The following is a 21,953-nucleotide window of genomic DNA, read 5'->3' as shown; positions in this document are numbered from 1 at the left end:
GGAAAAGAACAGTCACAAAAAGTTTTCTTTGCTAAAAGATCTGAGTCTAAAAGCATGAGTCTTCCCCCAGAGCTGGAGAAGGAAGGACCTCCTTCCCACAGGATCAAGGGATACCCACAACTTCTTGACAATGAAATTGGGATTCTGTTAGCATGAAGATAGAAGGATGATGATGGGACATGGTCGAGAGGAGCCTTGCTACAGAGCTCTCATCAAGGCTGCTTTAATTGCAAGGAATCAAAATTGGACTCGTGTTCATTCAAATGAAGAAGTACAGCTTTATTATAAGGCTGGGATCAATAGTGAATTTCCTCCTGGGGACAGCCAGGGAACATAAGTGAGTGGAACAGGTGTAAGGAACAACAGGGAGAGGGAAGAATTGTGGCAGAGTGAGAAGCACAGACCCCCTCCAAAGGGGACATCTATTGCTCACCTCTACCTGATTTTGTTGCATGGTGGGAGCTCCCAATTTCCAAGACTGGAATCTGGTTTTTTATATGAACTTTCCCAATTTTAGTATGTTGGATCAAAAACATTTATGCGATGTGTGAGCCCATCAATTCACCTGTGGGCCAAGTTTCACTGATGGGTTGCCAGTTTGCACCTCTGAGAAGTTAGAAAAATCTCATAAATAAAGTGCAGTCTGGCTTCACAAATGAAACCAGAGTGAGGGAACCACCAGAGCCCAAGGCAGCCCCCTCTCTGGAGCTGTGGCCTGGTTCCACCCTCCTCTACAGACTGGCTTCCTTCTGCCTCCTTATGGCTGCTGTACATGCTTAATCATGCGTATGGTTTCCCTTCACCCTGACTCAGCTCTGCAAACATATCTGACTCAGTTGTTCAGGGCACCACTTCCAAATTCGCAAGAGAGGCAGCTGATGGGACCAGATGAATGTTGGTTCCAGTCTTGATCCAACGAAGTTGAGTCAGGAATGGGTGGATTCAAGAAGTGGCTTTGGCCGGCCCTTTCTGGAATCCACAGCAACATGTATGTCAACTCTTGTGTCTGTTCATTATAACTTCATCATGGATCAGGGCATGTGGTCATGGCATGTGGTCAGTATGCATGGAGCATCTACCACATGTGTATCAGGCATGCTACTCAATCCTGAGGATCCAGAAAAAGAAGAAGACGTGGTCCTTATCTTCATGCACTCATGGTGCAGTGGGGAGAACAGGCATAAACTGATCACTGTGATACAGGACAATGTGAGCCCTAATGGAAGTATACAGAGAGTTGTGGGAGGTGTACAGAGCACCAATCCGAAAGCCCTTTCTCACTCTTTAAAGATTCAGTGGTTTCAATCAGACTTTAGTCATTGGTGGTACAATGCCGTATTCTGCTTCCGTGACATTTAAACATACAGATATGTCACATACTCACGATTAATCAAGATACTCAATGATGAACCACTTCAAATCCCCTTCCCCCCACCATGCCAGAGAACAGAACACTTTCTAAATTCATCAGAAAGAAATTCCACTCACAATACTGTCTGAAAGAGTAAAATTCTTAGGGATAAGTTTAACAAAAGGAGGGCAAACCTTTTACAAACTGTGGAACATCACTTAAAGGAATTGAAGATTTGAATAAATGGAGAAATAGTCCATGTTCATGGATCAGAAGACTTACTATTGTTGAGGTGTACATCAATACACACCCACCAAATTGATCTAGAATTCATATGGAACTACAAAGGATGCAGAAGAGTAAAAAAAAAAAAAAAAAATCTCACTTGAGAAAGAGGAATAAACGTGGAAGACTCACACTTCCTAATTGTAAGACTTTTTACAAAGCTACAGTAATCAAGATAGTGTGGTACTAGCGCAAGGATAGACATAGATCAATGGAATAGAATTGAAATTCCAAAAAATACACCCATATAGTTATGGTCAATTGATTCTCGTCAAAAGCGCTGAGGCGATTCCACAAGCAATGATAATATTCCCTAAATTCATCAAGCTGCCAAGAATTCATCAAAAAATATGGTCATAGGTCACCTTCAGGAAGAGAGCAGGAATGGCAGCTGAAGGGAAGGTGGAGAAATCAAGCCTTGCTAAACCTCCTCCAACGTCACGTGGGTTGGGGAATGTTCCCCATGCTCCTTCTGCTCTGAATTTCAGGCAGAATGGAGTGGAAACCACATTGCAAAGAGGTTCTTACCATTTACAAAGAAAACAGGAAGGGTGTAGGGTGGACTTCCGGGCCCCTGTATTTTTTTTTTTTGTCAGTTCACTGTCTTCTAAGTTCCATGGGGTTCCTGCTTGACCACCTAGCCTTGACTGGTAGGGGTTTCTCTCCCTTGGGAATTTTATTTTATTTATTTATTTTTTTTAAATTTTTTTTTTTTAAGATTTTATTTATTTATTTGAAAGACAGAGATCGCAAGTAGGCAGAGAGACAGGCAGAGGGAGAGAGAGGGAAGCAGGCTCCCTGCTGAGCAGAGAGCCTGATGCGGGACTCGATCCCAGGACCCTGGGATCATGACCTGAGCCGAAGGCAGAGGCTTTAACCCACTGAGCCACCCAGGCGCCCACCCTTGGGAATTTTAGATTGTCATCTAAAAAGTCATCACTTTGGCCCAATACTGAATGCTGTGTTCCACTCCCGGTACTGGGAGATGCCCCCAACCAATCTTGGGCGAGACCCTAGACTTGACCCAATGAGGCTCTGAGGAGGAGGGAGCTAGTTCCTTCTAAAGGAGTCAAGGGAATACTCAGCAGCTTCCTCCATAGCTGGATCTTCACATCCCAGCCCGGGATTCGGTGTTGTGCACTGGTTGGAAGTGGGGCACTTGAATCACCCAACGCCTGGCTCTCGATCTCCTTCCTACTCCTTCCTAGCCATTGGCCAGAACTGCCTCTCTGTACCTTGTTCACCAGTGAAATGGGAATGGGAGCTACTTTGTGGGCGGGTGTGTGTGTGACTGCACATTACACGAGTAATGTGTGCAAGAGTTGAGTACTGATGCCCAGTGAGAAGGCAATATGTTTTAGGTATAATAATAATAATAATTAATAATTTATTCTTATTCTTATGATTAGGATGGGAACTCTAACAGATCTTGGTTCCCTCACTCTCCTTAGCTCAGCATCAGTCAAAATCATGGCAGATGCTTCATGGAGACCCCACCAGGTGGCACAGCGTGGAAAGGAGCAGATAGAGATGGCATGGATGTAGACGGCATGATGTGGGCCAATCAAGACCTCGTCACAGCACATAGGGTGCCACGGGTCCCAAGTGCATGAAGGCTTCCTCCAGGTTCTGGTCTTTCTCAAAAACCCAGACAGATGCAAATTCCACCCCAGAGCCTGATACAGATAATTAGAGATAAAGTAGCTAAGGTGCCCTCTAGGTTCACTTAAGGCTTTCAGAAACATCCGGAAGTCTGTTTATCATCTCAGAGTGTACCAGTCAGAACAGAAGAGATCATTAAATCTTCCCCTAAACAAGGATTATGCTTGGTGAGTTCAGTCCCTTGTGTAATGAAACCTCTGGCGGCCCCTCCTTAGGGGTTACTATGGGACCATTCAGCAGGCCGCTGATGCTGTTGGGAATCCCGGATGTCAAATGGGTATCATGTTGTTAGTTCAATGCCTTCCCTCTTCTGCCTCCCTGCACTCCAGCTCTGCATATGACTTCCTACAATGAGATCTATCAAAGGCTTCCCTCAAGTGCACTTTGTGGCATCAGTGCTGTGGGCAAACAGGGTTCCATAGCTAAATAAGTTTAGGTCCGGATGAAAGAACATCAGTTAGATGTCTTTGTTGCAGGACTTTTCAGATCCTTTTTAATATGTTAATGTAATTTGTCCTCAAGTTACCTAATCTCAACTGTCCTCAATTTTCTGCTGGCCCCTTTGATTTTCTGAGCTTTCCTTTCTTCTGAGGACTTAGAATGTAACAGCCCCCAGCTGTTCTTTATTCTGTGCATCCCGGAGTGGCTAGAGACCCCAGTGATCAGAGTGAGTCCCAAGTAGGGCCCAACTTGCCTCCGTCTCATCTTGTGCTTCTTGCAGAAAGGAACCAGGGTAGAATTGGAGGGTAAGTGACAGCTGGGGAGGGGGGCAGCATTGATTGGTTGGCTGAGGGGCATGGGGAGTCCTTGGGGCGGCAGTGTTTTCAGAGGTGCGGTGGTGGCATGCTGAGCAACTTCCTTTCTTCTAGGATCTTCCCAAAGAGCTTGGTGGCCTCCATGGCACAACCCCAGTGGATGGTGAGCCCATAGCCTCCATGACCATAGTTGTGGATGACCTGGGAGAGGCAAGAGAGAAGGTAGCCAGGAGGGCCCTGGAAGACTCAGGAGCTCCCTGAAGAGTTCTGGGGAAAGCCAGAGGGCACCAGAGGGACTTTGAGTTCCCTGGCAGGATGGTGGGGCCCCAAGAACTCCAGTAAGGGGACTATTTGGGGAGCTAGAGATCGATACTCTAGGCTCTCTTTTGCTTAGAAGATGGACCTGCTTTATACACTCAGCATGGGAAAAGTACAGTCATCTAGAACTTGAGGTCAGGGATTCCCTCCCCCAATCAAATTATTTGAAGTTCTCTAAATCACCTTTCTTGTTTCCATCCTGCTCCGGAATGCCAAACCTCTTGTGTTAATAAATAGACTCTTCTACCCACCTCGGGAGGAAAGAAAAGCCAGGACATCCTACAGGGGGTACTCTGGCTAGCATGCTAATTTGTCCCAGGGACAGAGGCAAGACCCCTGGGGCCTTTTTTAAAGCTAAAACCATCAGCAGGGAGTCTGACTCCATATGTGACCCTTTGCTCTATATGTGTGTACACAGGCATGCAAGCACATACACATCCCATATACACATATCACACACACACACACACACACACACACACACACACACATCACATCCCCGGCATAATGGAAGAAGGAGGACCTACACAAGGAGGATGGCATTCCTGTGGCGACCCCAGCTACCACCAGGTCAGGTCAGTTCCTTAAGCCAGGGCATCCTCTGCCATCTCAATAAGCCCCCTTCTTACCCCAGAAGAAGGAACATGAAAGAAGAACCCCAGAAGGCTGATAGAGCAGCGACAAAATGGACATCTGCAAAATGGCTCTGGAGTCAAGTTCAAACCACCTCCCAGCCATGCCCTTCACCAGTTGTCTGATTTAGCCAAATGATTTCAGGTCTTAGATCCCTATTATCCTCACCTGAAGCGTGGGGAAGCAATCCCTGCCCCAAAGAGCTGGAGGAAAGATTCAGTGAGGTCGTTGGACCACAGGCTTTGACAAACCGAGGTGCACTGTCCTCTCTGTAACCTTGAATAAGTCCCTTATCATCACTGAACCTCAGTTTCTTTACAGAGGAGGGAAGTTTAGCCAGCATTGTCCTGTTCTGCCAATAGGCTATGTGAAGCTGGATGTCAGGGAAGACTGGAAATTCCAGAGCCTATCAGGGGTAGGAAAGGACTTTGCTTTCCTTGTCAGGAGAACATACCTCTGTGTTTAAAGATCCAAAGGGAAGCCGTTCTCTTTCTAGCCGAATTTGGGGGCGTACTGGCCGGAGGCCAGTAAATTCAGCAACAATTTTGGCATCCTGGAAAAAAGATGTTAAGAATTCATCTCTGGATTTTTTTTTTTCTGCTGCCATTTTTGGGTGATAGAATTAGCTTTGGAGTCTCATTATCATCACCAACAAGAACACCATCACTTTCATTAACCATCATTACCATTACGACCTTTATCAGCCACCAACATCATTATTGTCACTCTTACCACGCCACTACCGGTTCTATCAATGACCCCATCTCCATCAACCACCACTACCAGCCACCACCATGATGTCAACAATCCTGCATGAATGAGCACATTCATCACCATCATCACCACCAGGGTCATTGTCACCAACAGGCAAAGGAAAAACCTGAGATTTCAAAACACACAAACAGCAAACACTGAGATTTCTAGGACAAATGTATCTGCTCCTTGTGCAGACAGACTAAAAGTGTTTTTAGGGATGTCACCTCGAAAGACAGCAACTCTTAGTCAAGGATCAATAGGGGTCACCAGCTCACAGTAGGACTTCCTTGTGCATTATCAAATTCTAGTGAATTTCACAGACCCTTGCTGGAATAAATCTGCCCAGTTATCCCGGGGACAGTGTCTTCCCATCCTCAAGGGGCCTCATGATCAAGCTGCCAAGACCCTGGTCTAGGGTACTGATACCCCTCCCCGCCTTACCTTCAGTGTGGGCTCCAGTCTGCAGCAGCCTTCCCAGATGGTTTTGTGGTCCTGGATGTTGTTTACCTCACTCCAGTTCCCCAGCTGGAAGATTCCTCCCAAGGTCACTGCCTGCATCCTAGGTAAAAGTGACGAGGGTCAATGACGAAGGGACATGTAGTCTTTGAGGTGAATGGGGGCCATTGCTATGTTCACCCTTCCAGCCATCTCTACCTAAATCCCCATGACCATCCGCATCGTCATCCTTGCTAACACCACCATCAACACCATTGCAATTGCCACTGTCATCAGCACCCACCACCATCTCCACTGTCATCATTAATGTCACTGTCAACCTCATCATCATCTCTTCCGATGCACAGCATGGTGACTATAGTTAACAGTACTGTATTACATACTTGAAAATTGCTAAGAGAGTGAATCTTTTTTTTTTTTAAGATTTTATTATTTACTTGACAGAGATCACAAGTAAGCAGAGAGGCAGGCAGAGGTCGGGGGGAAATCAGGATCCCCGCTGAGCAGAGAACCTGATGCGGGGCTTGATTCCAGGACCCCGGGACCATGACCTGAGCAGAAGGTTAGGCTTTAACCCATTGAGCCACCCAAGTGCCCCAAGAGAGTGAATGTTAAATGTTCTCACTACACACAGGGAAATCATAATTATGTGACATGATAGATGTCTTAGCTAATCTTACTGTGGTAATCATATCGCAATATATACATATATCAAATTGTCACATATGTTGTAAATGTTCACCATTTGTCAATTATATCTTAATGAAACTGGAAAAATGTCATCTATGTCAACAACATCATCTTCACAGTTGCCTTCTTTGCTACCATGAATATGTCATCACCATCAACCCCATTCACCATTTCCACCATCAGTATTCATGTTGCCATTGATAATGTCATCTCTGCCACACCACTAACGTTTTCATGAAGATAGAACAGCCCCACTTAACATTAATGTTCCAGTCAACATGAATTAACATTGCCTTTGTGTTTGTCATCTCCACTATACATCATCATTGATGGCATCTTCTCAGTCAGCACCAGACACTGTCTACACTCCCAATCACTGCCATCATCATTGACATCCTCATCAACACCACGCCACCCCATTAATGTTAGCACTCTACCATCCTTGTCCCAATCCCCTGTGAACTTTCCCAACAATGACAGTACTATCTCCACTATCACCACTATCTCAATGACATCGTCATCCCATCAACACGGCCATCATCTTCACTAACATCATCACCTCTCCCATTAATACCATCATCACCAATCACCCAGATCCCTATTTCCACCACACTCCTGTTATTTCTGTTCACATCTTCCAATGTCTTTGCCCTCACACCCACTACCCTTGTCTCCAGGATCACCACTCCCGTTGTCCAAAAGCATATTCAAGATGGAGTCCAGTTAAGGCTGAGTCCTGCCTTTCCAGGGATTTAATGGTTCATCCTCACTTAGAAAACACTGGAAGAAAAAACCTGCAGGGACTAAGCAAAGGGCCTGGGGTTGGCAGCATGGAGAGGCCATGAAGGTGTCCCTTCTTCTGCCCTAAGATGTCAAATTCTTACCCTGGGATGATGTATGGGGACTGGTAGATGCCTTTCTCTGGGTCATGGGTGAGAATAAAGTGCTTCATCCAAGGGGCATCCACCTATTGATTGAGGGCAGACAAGTCTCATTAGAGGAGTTGGATCACTGGGATTCCCTGCCCTGCTCCCCTGTCTGCCTAGATGTTTTGACAAGTGTGGCAAAACCCATTCCTCAGCACTCCACTGACCCCTGTGCTCCAAGTCTGCACTGACTGCTTGCCCTTGCAGGCCATCCCTGGTCCCTGAGATATCACACATTCTCACTTACATGACCATAGAAAAGCCCAGCACACATGAACAATATGCATACACATCAGCCCACATCAGGAACACACCAACACTCATACAGGCACCCATATACACACATGTCCACAAATGGGAATCCTTCACACATAGGCACACATACACAGTGAAGGTAAATGTGGGATGATGTTTATAAGACACAAGCTCTTAAACCAGGTTGCCAGGGTATCAATCACAATTCCACAACCCACTACCATGAGAATGTGTGCATGTTACTTAATTCCTCTGTACTTCAGTTTTCCCATCTGTAAAATAGCAATGGCTATACGATAGATCTCATCTCAAAGGGTTCCAGTAAGGATGAAATTAATAACACAATAAAGTGCTCACACCTGTACCTGGTACTTAATAAACACTCCAAAATTGTTTGCTCTTTTTATTGTAATACAGGAATATGCAACTCCTACATAGATACAAACACATACATGCATGCTTTGCTATATTATGAAAAAAAAAAAAAAAAACCCAAAAGAGAATGTTTGGAGGGGTTATGTTGGTCCTTCTTATTTCTTTAATATGTCAATTGCCCGAAATCTGTGAGGCTCCTCTAACAGATGTCCCCAACACATCCTCTATTTTCACAAAGGAAATGAACGGGCAGCTACAATCTCTCTGTCAAGAAAATCAGTAGGTTCCATCCCTCACCTTCACACTCACCTTAATAATTTGTCCCCGGCCTGGCTTCAGTAGAGGGTCTGGCTGCAATGCCCCAGCACACACCCCGGTACAGTTGACAATCACATCAGCACCATCTCTTGCTACCTGACAGCAATGAACAGAGCAGGTGGCATGGGACGGGGGGAGGGCCCTTGAATCCCCTGCATCCTCCTTCCCTCCACCCTTCACCCTGCAGCTCTGCCCCCTATGGAACAACAGGGAGGGGACTCAATGAGGAATACAAGGAACAGACTCCAGATCTCCACTCCACCCACTTACCTGCTATGTGACCTCAGAAATGTCCTATCACTTCCTCAAGGCTCATCTGCCTTCCCTATTAAGTAGGGCCGGTAATATCTGTTCTTAGGCTGTGTGAGTCTCCAGTGTGACCCTGGATGTGAAAGTGTTCAGCAAGGAGGACTGTGGAGTGGGGGAAAGCTTCTTGGGACTTCCCAGAAGAAATCAGATGCAGAGATAGTTCTCTTCCTCCTCCTGACTCCTTTTTATTTCATTATCTTGCCTTCTGCTCTGCTGAGGCATTTTCAGAAAGCATGTGGGAACCCCAGGCTCTGTGCAGGTGTGGGATACTTGACAGTTCAAGGGTATAGCATCATGGGCACCCAACCCCCCAGACCAGTGCCAGGGACTCCCCTCACAGGGCAGTCATGGGACATACACATTGTAAGGCACTGTTGTCATTCAAGAGACAGTAGTTGCTACAATGGACTGTGAGCTTCTTGAGAATAAGGGGCTGTGTCTGAGTTAACAATGTATCCCAAGTGCCCATTAGGACTCAACCTGGAGTAGGTACTCATACATAATGCTAGTAACTATTTACCAACACCTTCACATGCCAAGCACATTCTAGGTGCTAGGATTGAATGAAGACTTGCAACAAAGCTCCTGGTGTTGAGCCAGTGCCTGATGGTGATAGCTGCTACTATCATTGTTATTGATGATGGTGTCACTCTGGAACCAAGTCAGCTAAGAGCCTTGACTTTGCAGAAACATTAACTCTGACTTATGTAGGAGGCAGCCAAGTATCTGGAACTCAAGAGTGGAGTGCAGCTGATACTCGTAAGAGGCAGCTAGCTCTCTGGCACTAAAACCCATGGAGGCTCAGAGGTAGATTAGCCCCTAATGTCCACCACTATCTTACCATCCCTTTGTTCTAGCCAGCATCAAGACAGAATGCTTGAGTCCCTGTGCGGTTGAAGAAAGGTCTAGAGACAAGAACAGGCCTCGAGGGGACCCTGGGAGTCTGATCAGGGGGCTCCCAACCCAGCAACAGGAAGCAGAGGCCTCCCCTCTTCACCTTTCTCCCACATCCAGCCCCTTCCAGCCCTTCAACTCACCTCCTCAAAAGACTCTACCTTCCGGTGGAAGAATTTCACTCCCCTCTCAGTTAACCTGGGGGGATCAGACACATCAAAAAGCCCAGTATTCAGTTCTTTGTCCCATCTCTCCAAGAAGATGGCATGGTGGATGTTCCCTCAAAGAACCTGCTATGGATGTTAGTCCCACAGGATGCTCCTTGAGAAAATGGCTGTGTAGTCAGATCAGATCAATTCATAAGCACCTTGATAGACTAGTGGTCCATGAAATGTCCCTTGAGAAACCTGAGATGGCCCAAGCCCCTTGTCAAACAGATGGAGATGGGAGAAGAGCTTTGGTGAAGGTCATACAGTGAGTTAATGATGGGATTGGGACTTAGACCCAGACTTCTTAGTTCAAAACTCTTCTTACTACCACCACATTGCTTTGTACCATCAAAGAGAATGAGATGCAGGGTGGCGGAGGGGCAGAGTTGGACCAATGCTAAAAACCCCTTCGTCAGAAGCAAGGCATGAGGAGGAAGGTGGGTTGAGGACATCCACCCCTCCCTCAAAATGTCCCAGAGGAAAAATAACTGTCATTTTTAGAGATGTAAAGAAACATGAAAAGAACAGGAAATAAATCCTATGAAAGGTGAAGCATAACTCCAGGACTATTTCCTAAAGATAGAAAAAGTGGGGTTTTTAGTTTAGTTAGAGACTGGATAGGAGTCACAGTATCCTAATGTTAGGAAAAATAACTATGATTTAGTGCAATGATTCCCAAACCTGGCTGATAATTAGAATCACTAAGGGAACTTCTTAAAACACAATTTTCTAAGTCCCACCCCAGAGGATCTGATTCAGTAGATATAAAGTGGAGTCCTGAAATCTGCATTTCTAAAACTCTCCTCAGGTCATTTGACAAAAACTGCAATCCACTCTAGATTTTTTAAAAATCTTAATAAAATAGTAAAACATAGGAAATATATAGAATCTTCCTTAATACTAATATAAATATAAATATGTCTCTCAAGCTAGTGTTTACTAATTTAGAACACTGCATGATTTCTTTTAACATCATGAACAAGACAGAGACAATGACTATCCCCTGTATTAGTTAACATTGTTCTGGAGGTAATGGCCACATCAGTTAGACAAGAAAAAAAAAAAAAGGTATAAAAATAAAAGATAACTTGTGTTTTGCAAATGATGTAAATATGTCTGGAAAACTTAAGAGAATCCATTTAAAACAATTACACAAACACTATGGATTTTGGTGAGGTCAATAATAAATATCACAGGTCAAGATATGGAAACCATGGTTTAGTACACAGAGGTGATCATAGCCAATGATAGCTCCCACCAAGACTGAGCTCTCCTTTAACATTTGAGGTTTGTAAATACAAAAACAAAAACAAATCCCATGAACAATTGTCTGTAGACACTCTGGTCCTTGGGAGGTGCTTTCCTTAAACCAAAGTTGAAATTCTTACCTTTCAGTCAGCCATGGTAGATACCTCCTCCCCTCCACAATCAAGCTTGTGTTGAACCAGCCATAGCTAAAGGCAAAACCAGGCAAGAGAGGCGATAAAGAATCAGAATCAGAATGATATTCAGACTTTCAAATAGAGGTAGGAAGAGTCTCACTTTGGGGGACCCCCAAGTGTAGAGCCAGGACCACTGAGTGAAGTTCAAATGAGGACTGGCTTTCAGCGCAAAGAAAAATTTTTTATCAGAAAACCCATCTCTGACATTGGGGTGTGCACATGGAGACTGGATGTGCATTCTTAGAGGGGATTCAGGTATGGGGTGGGGTGAGGGGAGGGCCAAAGAGACATCAGGCTGCAAGAGAAAGAATAGAGGTGTTTGGAGTCACACAGACTGGGTTGGAATCCCATTTTGGTTGCTTGGTTGTGTGACCTTGGGATGTCAGCCTCTCTGTAGATCTGTCTGAATCATGGGACCACAGCCCCTTTGCCCCTGACAACAACCTCACCTATAATCAGGGAACATGTCTAACTCTCTGCCAGTCAGCTTCCGAAATCCCAGAACTGTGTCCTTCCAGGAAGGATCCTGCCAAGAGAAGAGAGAGGGAGGAACAGGGATGAGAGGAAGTGAATTGAAAGTTGTCCAATGTGTACCATGTGTAAGGTGCCTTTCCAAGTACGTTACTTATACCTATCCATTTAATATCCCCAACAATTCATTGAGATACATACTATTCTTATCTACATTTTCACAGATGGGCCAGCTGAGACTTAAAGAGGTTAAGCAACTTGTCTAAAGTCACACCGCTAATAAACAATGGAGCTGAACCAACACAGTCTGGCTTCAGAGTCCATGGCCTTAACCATGATGCTATACGAAGGAAGGGTAAGGTGAGAATAAGGCTGAGGGCAAGTGATAGGGTAAGAGTCAGAAATAGGACAGAAACCACTGACAGTGAGGCTTATACCAAGGGTGAGGGTGGGAGGCAGCAGAGCATAGAATCAGACAACCTGGTGGAGTTTTGCGCCTCCCCACAGACCACCTTGAATTCTCTTAGACTTCCATTTTCTTGTCTGTATCATGGAGTTAATAATCACTCTTGGTCCCATGGAAGAGAACAGATAATATGGGTGATGCCCGTCGCCCAGTGCTAAACATTGACTCAGCCTTAGAGAGCTGGCCTGGGTTTCTGGACGCCCAGCCAAAACCATCTCCTCGAAGCAACTTGAGAACATCCCCCAAGGCTGTGTCCTTCTTAGCGCATTGGGCACCATGGGGTCCCAGACAACCTGGGTTCAAATCCCAGGTCTATCATGTAAGAGATTTGTGACTTGAGGAAGTTACTCCATTTCTCTGAGCTTCTTTCTCCTCATTGCACAAAGAGGCTAATGATAGCACTTTTGGTTAATTATGAGAATTAAACAAGTCACTAGTTGTAAAGTAGTTAGCAAAGGGCCTGGTACAAAGTAAGGCTCCTGTGTCATGATGAGTGTTTTAGTCTCTCTTGGTGGAAAGTCCTGGCATCTCCAGGGGCCCAGGCAACCTTGTGACTTCAGCATGAAATCACCACTAGTACAGAACGTGTCTGGATTTGCCTCTACCAAAGGCTAGTTCCCCTGGTTCATCAAAAAATTCTTTGGTCTCTGCCAATTTAAGGACAAAATCAGAACCAAAAATAATTTTATTTATTTATTTATTTATTAAAGATTTTATTTATTCATTTGACAGACAGAGATCACAAGTAAGCAGAGAGGCAGGCAGAGAGAGAGGAGGAAGCAGGCTCCCTGCTGAGCAGAAAGCCCGATGCGGGGCTTGATCCCAGGACTCTGGAATCATGACCTGAGCCGAAAGCAGAGGCTTTAACCCACTGAGCCACCCAGGTGCCCCAGAACCAAAAATAATTTTAAAACGGAAATAGAATTTAAAGGAAACCTGATTTGAATGTAAGAGATTGTCATCTACAAGGCTCAAAGTACTCCCTAGAGTTGGGCTCCCAGCTCTGGCCTGTGATCAAGGACACCTCACTCACCGGAAAAGCTTCACGGAAGAGGTTGTAGCCTGAGATTAGGGCCAGGCCCATGTTTGCAGCGTTGGGAGAATGGATGTGGCTCAGGAGATAGTCGAAGGTCTGCCGGTTCCAATGCCTGGAAGGATCCCGCAGACTCTCGGTCACCTAATACCCCGAGCTGGATGAGAAATCTCTTAGGGTTGGCTTGCACTGGGATTGTGACCAGGCTGGTGGGGATAGGTCAAAATTCAGAAACCCACCACGTTCCCTTCTGCAATATCTCAAATGCTTATGGGTCTTCCATATCCCCAGACTTTCTAGTAGTTTTCCCCATTGATAGGAAAGAAAAGGTAGGAAGCAAGGGATAATCCAGCACAACCATTTGGAGCCCACTTCAGCCTTGGGATCATGTAGCTGCAAGTTTAAATGATGGCTTCGGCCCGCTTTGAGATCTGTCCCATAATTCAGGCTCACTCCAAGCACTCCCCCCTCCATATAAATGCCTCTTCCTGGGCACAGAACCTGGCTACGTCTCCTCGGCTCCCATGCAGCCGGGTGTGGTCACGTGACTGCACTCCGCCCAATGGACCCTAAGACTGCACACGTCATCTTCATGCTGTACTCCTTCCAAAACCAAAGCCTAGTGACATCAGAAGGCATGATGACACAGGTACTGTGGCCACATGAGAAGCCACAGAGGAGGACAGCAGAGCTGTGAGATGCAAGGAACACGGGCCCCTGAATTGCCACCCACTGGTCAGGAACATCAGTTCTAGAATTTATGGGAGAATGTAACTTCTATTTGAGTCTTTACACACTTGGGGATTCTTTCCTGAAGCAGCCAGCAGTTTGCAGTTTCTAAACAGACAAAATAACCTTTGCTACACCTGGTTATCCACCTACCCAAACATCCACCTGGAGGATCCTCAGATAGTTAAAACTAACATTACCCTATGATCCGGCAATCACACTACTGGGTATTTACTCAAAGAATACAAAAACACTAATTCGAATGGGTACATGCATCCGGTTCATAGCAGCATTATTGGCAATAGCCAAGATACGGAAGCAGCCCAAGCATCCGTCAATTGATGAATGGGTAAAGATGTGGTCTACATATACAATGGACTACTGCTCAGCCATAAAAAAGAATGAAATCTTGCCATGTGCAACGACATGGACAAAGCTAGAGAGGACAATGCTAAGCGAAATAAGGGAAAGACAAATGCCCTATGACCTCACTCCTATGTGGAATTAAAGAAACAAAACAACTGAGCAAAGGGGAAAAGAGAAAAAGAGAGACTCTCAACTGTAGAGAACAAAGTGATGGTTCCCAGAGAGGAGGTGGGGGGGGGTGCAGGGAAATTGGTGATGGGGATGAAGGAAAACACTTGTGGCAAGCACCAGGCATTCAATCCGTGTAGTGCATACCTGAAACTAATGTAACACTGTATGTTACCTAACTGGAGCTAAAATAAACACATTTTAAAATTGTTAAATAAAAATGATTGTCGCGGGTGTCTGGGTGGCTTAGTGGGTTAAGCCTCTGCCTCCAGCTCAGGTCATGATCTCAAGGTCCTGGGATCTAGCCCTGCATCGGGCTCTCTGCTCAGCAGGAAGCCTGCTTCCCCCTCCCCCTTTGCCTGCCTCTCTGCCTACTTGTGATCTCTCTCTCTGTTAAATAAAGAAATAAAAAATCTTAAAAAAAATGATTGTCGCAATGGGCAAATTCAGGGGAGATACATTTCTATGCTGTTAAATACAGCCGAGAGACTGTTAGAAATGGCAATTGGAATGAGTTCAAATAAACCGAAAGATCTTTTTACGAATTCATATATGGAAAAAAATACGTCTCCAAGGGCAAAATTGCCCCCTACTGTACCCAGTATCAAGGACTTTAGTGCATTTTGTCCTTCTTTGTAATGATTGCTGGGATTCGAAGGGCTCTGTCTCCTTTTTTTCTTTTTTTTTTTAGATTTTTTTTTTTTGAGAGAGAGAAACGAGAGAGAGAGAGAGAGAACAAGGAGGGGCAGCGGCAGGGGGAGAAGCAGACCCCCCACTGAGCAGAGAGCCCCATGTCCAGCTCGATCCCAGGACCCTGAGATGAAGACAGCCACCTAAATGACTGAGCCACCCATGTGCCCCCAAAGGGCTCTGTTTCCTATTAGCCCCTGGAGAAATCAGATGAAAATAACCTTTAAATAAATAAACTAGGAAAAAATATCCCAATATTCCTGACCCATCCATGCACATGACATCCACAGCCACTCAGTTTATGGGAGGCATGGAGGAAAGCCTCCATTCATCTAGCACATAGTAGGGCTTACTATTTAGTAGTATTTTCTTCTAAGCCTTGACAAGGCACTTTTTCTTTTTTTTTTTTTTTATGTTATTTTTTCAGTGTTACAAGATTCATTGTTTATGCACCACACCGAGTGCTCCATGCAACCCGTGCCCTCCTTAATACCCACCACCAGGCCCTCCAAACCTCCCACCCACCTCCCTTCCAAACCCCTCAGTTTATTTCTCGGAGTCCCCTGTCTTTCTTGGTTCATTACCCCCTCTGAAGTGTCAAATCACTTCTCCTCTCCTTCACCCAATGTCCTCTGTGTTATTACTTATGCTCTGCAAATAAGCAAAACCATATGATAATTGACTCTCTCTGCTTGACTTATTTCACTCAGCAGAATCTCCTCCAGTCCGATCCATGTTGACACAAAAGTTGGGTATTCATCCTTTCTGATGGAGGCATAATACTCCATAGTGTATATAGACCACATCTTCCTTATCCACTTGTCCGTTGAAGGGCATCTTGGTTCTTTCCATAGTTTGGCGACTGTGGCCATTGCTGCTATGCACATGGGGGTACAGATGGCCCTTCTTTCCACTACATCTGTATCTTTGGGGCAAATACCCAGTAGTGCAATGTCAGGGTCATAGGGAGGCTCTATTTTTAATTTCTCAAGGAATGTCCACACTGTTTTCCAAGGTGGCTGCACCAATTGCATTCCCAACAAGGAGCTAGTTCTTGCTAATGGGAACCCTGAGAGGGAGCGTCCCCTCTTCGAATTCAGCCCCTCCACTCCCCCGGGCCGCCTTCTGGGACCCTCACTCACACTTCCTGTGGGTTGCTGGGGTCCGAGAGGTAGGCCTGACAGAGGCCAGCAGCCACGTCGCTGTTGGTGAACGGGGTGAAGCGGTCCGCATAGACCTTCACATCCAGCAAGGGCAGGACCGAATGGTAACGCTCGTGGATGCACAGGGCAGTGGAGAGCCCAACGACACCTGCTCCAATCACCACCACGCGCATCGTGCCAGCCTACAGGGAGGAAAGGTTGCAGTGTGCCATCACCACCATCGCCGCTGTCCCCTGAAAGCTTGGAAAGTGCCAGACACCACCAAGCGTTTCTACACCTGATCCTCCTACTGACCCTCAGAAACAGAAAAATGGAATCACAGAGAGGCAAAGCACCTTGTCCAAGGTCACACAGTGGGTAAGTGAAGCAGCTGTGATTGGCGAGCCTTGCCCAAACACCTTGCCCCAAGCCAGGAACGTAACTAGGACTGGAGAGTTTTCTGGCCAGCCACTGACTGGGAGGTAGCAGCGAGCTTCAGCTTCAACGCTGCCTCAACTCTGCCACCTACTGGCCATTGACTTTGGGCAGGATGCTCATGAGCCTTCACCTTCCGGGAAATGGTGGGGAAAAGGACTCATGCCTTGGAGAAGAGATGGGACTTTTAACTAGATGGCCAGTGTGAAAATCTCAACATAGTGTCAAGTGTGAAAGAAGATGTTTACTGACATTTGTGGAGCACCTACTGCGTGCAACCCCAGTGCTGAGTACTTCTCCCCACGTCCTTAGGAGGCTGGGGCTGGTATTAGTGGCCCCATTGTTCAGATGAGGAAAAAGAGGCTCAGAGAGGTGAAGTAAGTTACCTGAGATCACACAGCCAGTAAGTGATGCTGCTGGGATTTCATTTCAATTCAAGAAAACCCAATGTCCACGTAGGGCACACCTACTATGTGCCAAGCTGGGAGCGAGTGGGTGCAGGTCTGACTTATAGAACTCAGGTCTTCCAGCACACCCACTCAGGGAACGCCTCGGTGGCTGGGCTGGTTGGGTCCTCAGAAGTTGAAAAGGCCTAGCAGCTTTTGACCTTGAAGCTGCTTGGGCCCTGCACAGCAGGGAAATACGCTGTGGGCTCCTGCTGAGGCAGAACAAGAGGACTTTTTATGCCCGGAAGGGCCAAATTCAACTTTCCCTCCTCTACACTCACAGCCCTCTTCCCACAGACCGAGCCTCCTGGCAACCCGGTGGCCCTGAACGGCAGGACATTCTCAATATGGCCTAGTTTTATAAAAGGGGAAAACGGCTCCAGCCCACAAGAACTGGACTCCGTTGGGGTTTCAGCAGCCAAGTTGGAGATAAAACCAGGAAACGGAAAGGCATTGCTCATTGTCCTTCCCGCTGCGAGGCTTGGTTGCAGGGGCAGACCCTCTCAAGGACCCCTAGGCTCTTCCCATCCCTCCTCCCCACTATTTTGACTTAAGAGATTCAATATCCTCTTCTGTAAACTAAGAATGACCTTGACCTCACAGGGTCACCCTAAAAATGAATCCACTAGCCTGGCGGAAGTTTCTGGTGTGGCCCTTGGCACAGAGTAGGCCCTCAGTATGTAGTGAACTCCTTAGGTCCCACAGCATCTTGAAGATAACAAGGGAAAGAGCACCGAGGGAAGGAGAAGAGGAAGAAGGGAGAATCAAATCCGGCTTCACTTCTGACTCTCTGTGTGGCCTTGACCAAGTTACTTCCCCTCTCTGGGCCTTCTGACTCTCTCTACGAAACTCCGGAGAGTTGACCACTTTTGTGCATTAACAATAAGAAGGCAAGAATAGAGGGCTTTCCTGTAATTTCCAAATACCCTGAATGAATCCCGGAGGCGGTAGTAACAGCCCAGGATGGGGGTCAGACATACAAAGGTTCATAGCCTGGCATCTGTCCACATCAGCTGTGTGTCCCTGGGCAAGTCGCTTAACTCAACTGAGCGAGGATGACCAATTTCCTCCATTTCTCAGGACTGAGGATGTTCCCAGGACGTGAACTCTGAGAGAAAATCAGGGGAGTCCTAGGGCAAACAGGGCTGAGTTGGTCATCCTCACTGAGGACTTTTAAGGGTTAACAAAGCTTCCTGCCCATTGTCTCCCTACCAGAGTATCAGCTCTAGGAGGACAGGGCATTCCTTTTTTAAGGTTTATTTATTTATTTGAGAGAGAGAGAGAGAGTGCACAAGTTTGTGGGGGTGGGGAGAGTACAGAGGTTGAGAAGCTCAAGCAGACACCCTGCTGAGCCCAGGGCCTGACATGGGGCTCGATCTCACAACCCATGAGGTCATGACCTGAGCTGAAACCAAGAGTCAGACACTTAACCAACTGGACCCTGGGCAGGGTTTTTTAATATACTGCCCTATCTCCAGGGCCCAGAATAATGCCCTGCCTATAGCAAGGATGAATGAATGAATGAATGAATGAATGATTCAAGTTTTTATGAGACTCAAAAGAGAAAATACTGGTTAAGTGCTGGGAAGCTCATAAATTACCGCAGTTGATTTTCACCATCCCAGTTCACAGGGCAGAGAGAGGAAGCTAAGTTATTTGAGGTCATAACAAGGGTTGGAGGAAAAGTGGGGTGTGAACCCCACTCTGCCTTTTCCAGGGCCCGAGTTTTTGTTGTTCTTGTTGTTTTTTCCATTCTCATGCCACCAGCAAAGGATGGAGAAAAAGAAGCTGCTTCTAAAGGGGAGGTTGTGAGGGATGAGGAAAGCGTGAAAACCCTCCAGAGGTTTCTGGGCAGGGAGAAAGAGGCCTCGGACAGAAGCAAAGCAGGCACACTGCCTGTCTTTCAATAACCAGGCTGGTCAGGTGTGTCAAAGCCTCTGGTTAGGAGCAGGAGCACATGCCGAAGAGAAGAGCTTAGGGTCACCCAGAACAACATCTGGAACAAAATGGCCAATACGAACAGGGACAAGTTACAGCGTGGGACTCAGTTTCTCCAGCGGGTAAAGTTCTAAAGATGAGTTAGACATTGTCATGCAGATGGGGAAACTGAGGTCCAGAAAAGCGGAGGGACTCAGCCAATGTTGTATTTGTGATAAAAGGGTTTGTGTGGTCTTGGGATGAAAAAGTCTCTGTAGGTTGAATCAGGAAAAGAACGGGCCATACAGAGACGGCAATAAGCCTGCTAGTATGTTCCAGTCACTGCACTAAGAACTTTATGTGCTTTTATCTGCTTTCATCCTCTGACAGCCCTCGGGGTTATCATTCCCATTTTCCAGATGAGGCAAGTGAGGCTCAGACACCCATGAGCAGCAGAGCCCGTGTCCCTAAACAACACCAAGAGAAGCTGGCAAATCACACTATTTGAAAAAACATCCGAGAGCTAAGCGGGTGAACATAAAGAGACAGTATTTCAGGGTCCTGCATTGAAAGAACCCATACCATACAACGTGCGTGTGAATTCTTAGCGTGTTGCTGATAGGCACAGACTCGAGAAGGAAGAATGTTTCTTAAAGCCAATCATCTTCAGCTGCGTGAATCTAATCTGATACTATTAGAGCAAATTGTGCGTGTGCTTTTTTTTTTTTTTAAGATTTTGTTTATTTATTTGTCAGAGAGCGAGAGAGAGCGAGCACAGGCAGACAGAGTGGCAGGCAGAGTCAGAGGGAGAAGCAGGCTCCCTGTGAGGCAAGGAGCCCGATGTGGGACTCGATCCCAGGATGCTGGGATCATGACCTGAGCCGAAGGCAGCTGCTTAACCAACTGAGCCACCCAGGCGTCCCTGTGCGTGTGCTTTAAAGCACAATATAAACGCGTGACGTTCTTCCACGAAGCAGAAGCCGAGCTGTAGGATCGGACAGATCCAGCCTCCGGTTAAAATCATTCATGCATGTGGATCATGAACTTGGGGACTGGCATGCACACGGCTTGACTGCTAGGTCAGCCATTTCTCGCTATTGCTGGCGTTCCTGTTAGTGTGGCTTTTCCTGTGTCTTATGCCCTTACTTCAACCATGCAGGCTTGGGATGGGGAGGGGGTACGTTCAGGAAGATGCCGAGGTTCTCACATTTTTCTGCGTGTGTGTGTGTCATTATAATGTCTCTGTCAGCGTGGGGCGGGAGGGGAATTTTGGGCGTCTGCCCCTCGCCATGCACATGTAGGCTCAGTACAGATGGTCCTCTTGCTTTCTCCTCTCAACGGCTCTGGGAGGTTTTACAGATGTGGGGCTGAGATTTGGGGAGAGGAAGTCACTGCCAAAGTCACACAGCCAGTGTGGGACAGCACTGGGACCTGGACCCTGCTCTGGGCTTTCCACACCGTGCTAGGTAACTATTAGCCAACAGGCGGTAAGGCGGTAAGTGGGCACCTGACGCTTTCTGCTTGCTTTTTAGTCTGTGTTTGTTTGCTTATAGCCTCCCTTGTCCCTCAAAAAGAATTTAGGGCAGCTTGTGCCTTTGATTGCTATTTGCGTGTAGCAAAAAAAAAAGAGAGAGAGAGAGACTTGTTACAAAAAAATCGGGCAAGGTATTTGACTGAACTAAATCAGGTTGTCCCATACGGCTACTTCTTTTGCCGCTGATATTTTCACAATTTACCTTTAAAAGGAACAGATTCAATAAATGCTTGACAAGCAGGCTACCAGCTCCCTGTCCCCAAATAATAATGACCATTTACTGAGTACTTGCTACATGCCCAGTTCTGTGCTAAGCTCTTTCTGTTGATCACCTCTTTTGATATTCAGACTAGCCCTGTAAGAGGTGATTATGATCCCTGTCTTCCAGAGGAGAAGGAGATCTGGAGAGGTGAAGGCACCTGCCTAGCCACAGAGCTGTCACCTGCCTTGAGCTCTGACATGGAGCCTTCTCCTTGGCGCTGGGAGGACTTTGAGTCCCGGGGCACCGCCACCCCCACTCACCTGGATTTCCAGACTTCTGAAGAGACAGCTGCTGTAGACGCAGGATCTTATCTCCTGAGGGGAGCCTCCTGATTCTGGGGCGTCCTGTCCTCAGCCCTCTGCCCCCAAACTGGGACTGGAGCTCAGGGTCAAAATCTGGAGTTACGGACAGGGCACAGCAAGGGGCGGGGCTTGGCACTGTGCTGCTCACAGGCTGGGAGACCTCCCCTTGCTCCCCTCCTTCTGGTCCCTGAAAAGTTGCCTGACTTTTCTGGCTGATCCTAAGCCTCTGGGGACAGCCCTCGGTGGGGGGATTAGGGGGGGCGGGAGGGCTGATGGGGACAAGGAGGTCTGTCTCTCGGGCCAGCTGGAGACGATCTTTTCTTCCCTCTTCCTGCTGCCACCCTGGGGGAAGGGAGGG

At 46.7% G+C, this 21,953-nt stretch overlaps 1 protein-coding gene across 3 annotated transcripts; it reads right to left on the bottom strand.

Moving 5' to 3' along the window:
- Nucleotides 1-258: 258 nt before the first annotated feature.
- On the bottom strand, nucleotides 259-21,719 carry DAO (D-amino acid oxidase). 3 transcript variants are annotated; one of them, XM_059408625.1, is made up of 12 exons: nucleotides 21,554-21,719; nucleotides 17,521-17,792; nucleotides 16,700-16,902; nucleotides 13,605-13,719; nucleotides 12,084-12,160; nucleotides 11,581-11,646; nucleotides 10,127-10,181; nucleotides 8,772-8,876; nucleotides 7,791-7,873; nucleotides 6,202-6,319; nucleotides 5,459-5,557; nucleotides 259-4,254 (listed from the first exon to the last, which is right to left on the bottom strand). In XM_059408625.1, exons 3-12 carry the CDS (start codon nucleotides 16,891-16,893, stop codon nucleotides 4,123-4,125), a joined length of 1,044 nt encoding a protein of 347 aa, XP_059264608.1. In that variant the 5' UTR covers nucleotides 16,894-16,902; nucleotides 17,521-17,792; nucleotides 21,554-21,719; the 3' UTR covers nucleotides 259-4,122. The 3 variants fall into 3 exon arrangements, with proteins under 3 accessions (XP_059264608.1, XP_059264609.1, XP_059264607.1); XM_059408626.1 differs by having other exon boundaries at nucleotides 17,521-17,789; XM_059408624.1 differs by lacking the exon at nucleotides 17,521-17,792 and having other exon boundaries at nucleotides 21,554-21,716.
- Between the last annotated feature and the right edge of the window lie 234 nt (nucleotides 21,720-21,953).

The sequence above is a fragment of the Mustela nigripes genome, chromosome 8 (genome assembly GCF_022355385.1).
Source record: "Mustela nigripes isolate SB6536 chromosome 8, MUSNIG.SB6536, whole genome shotgun sequence".
Classification (NCBI taxonomy): Eukaryota; Metazoa; Chordata; class Mammalia; order Carnivora; family Mustelidae; genus Mustela; species Mustela nigripes.
The sequence above is the reverse complement of the archived record's forward strand: the minus strand, read 5'-3'. Positions and strand labels throughout refer to the sequence as shown.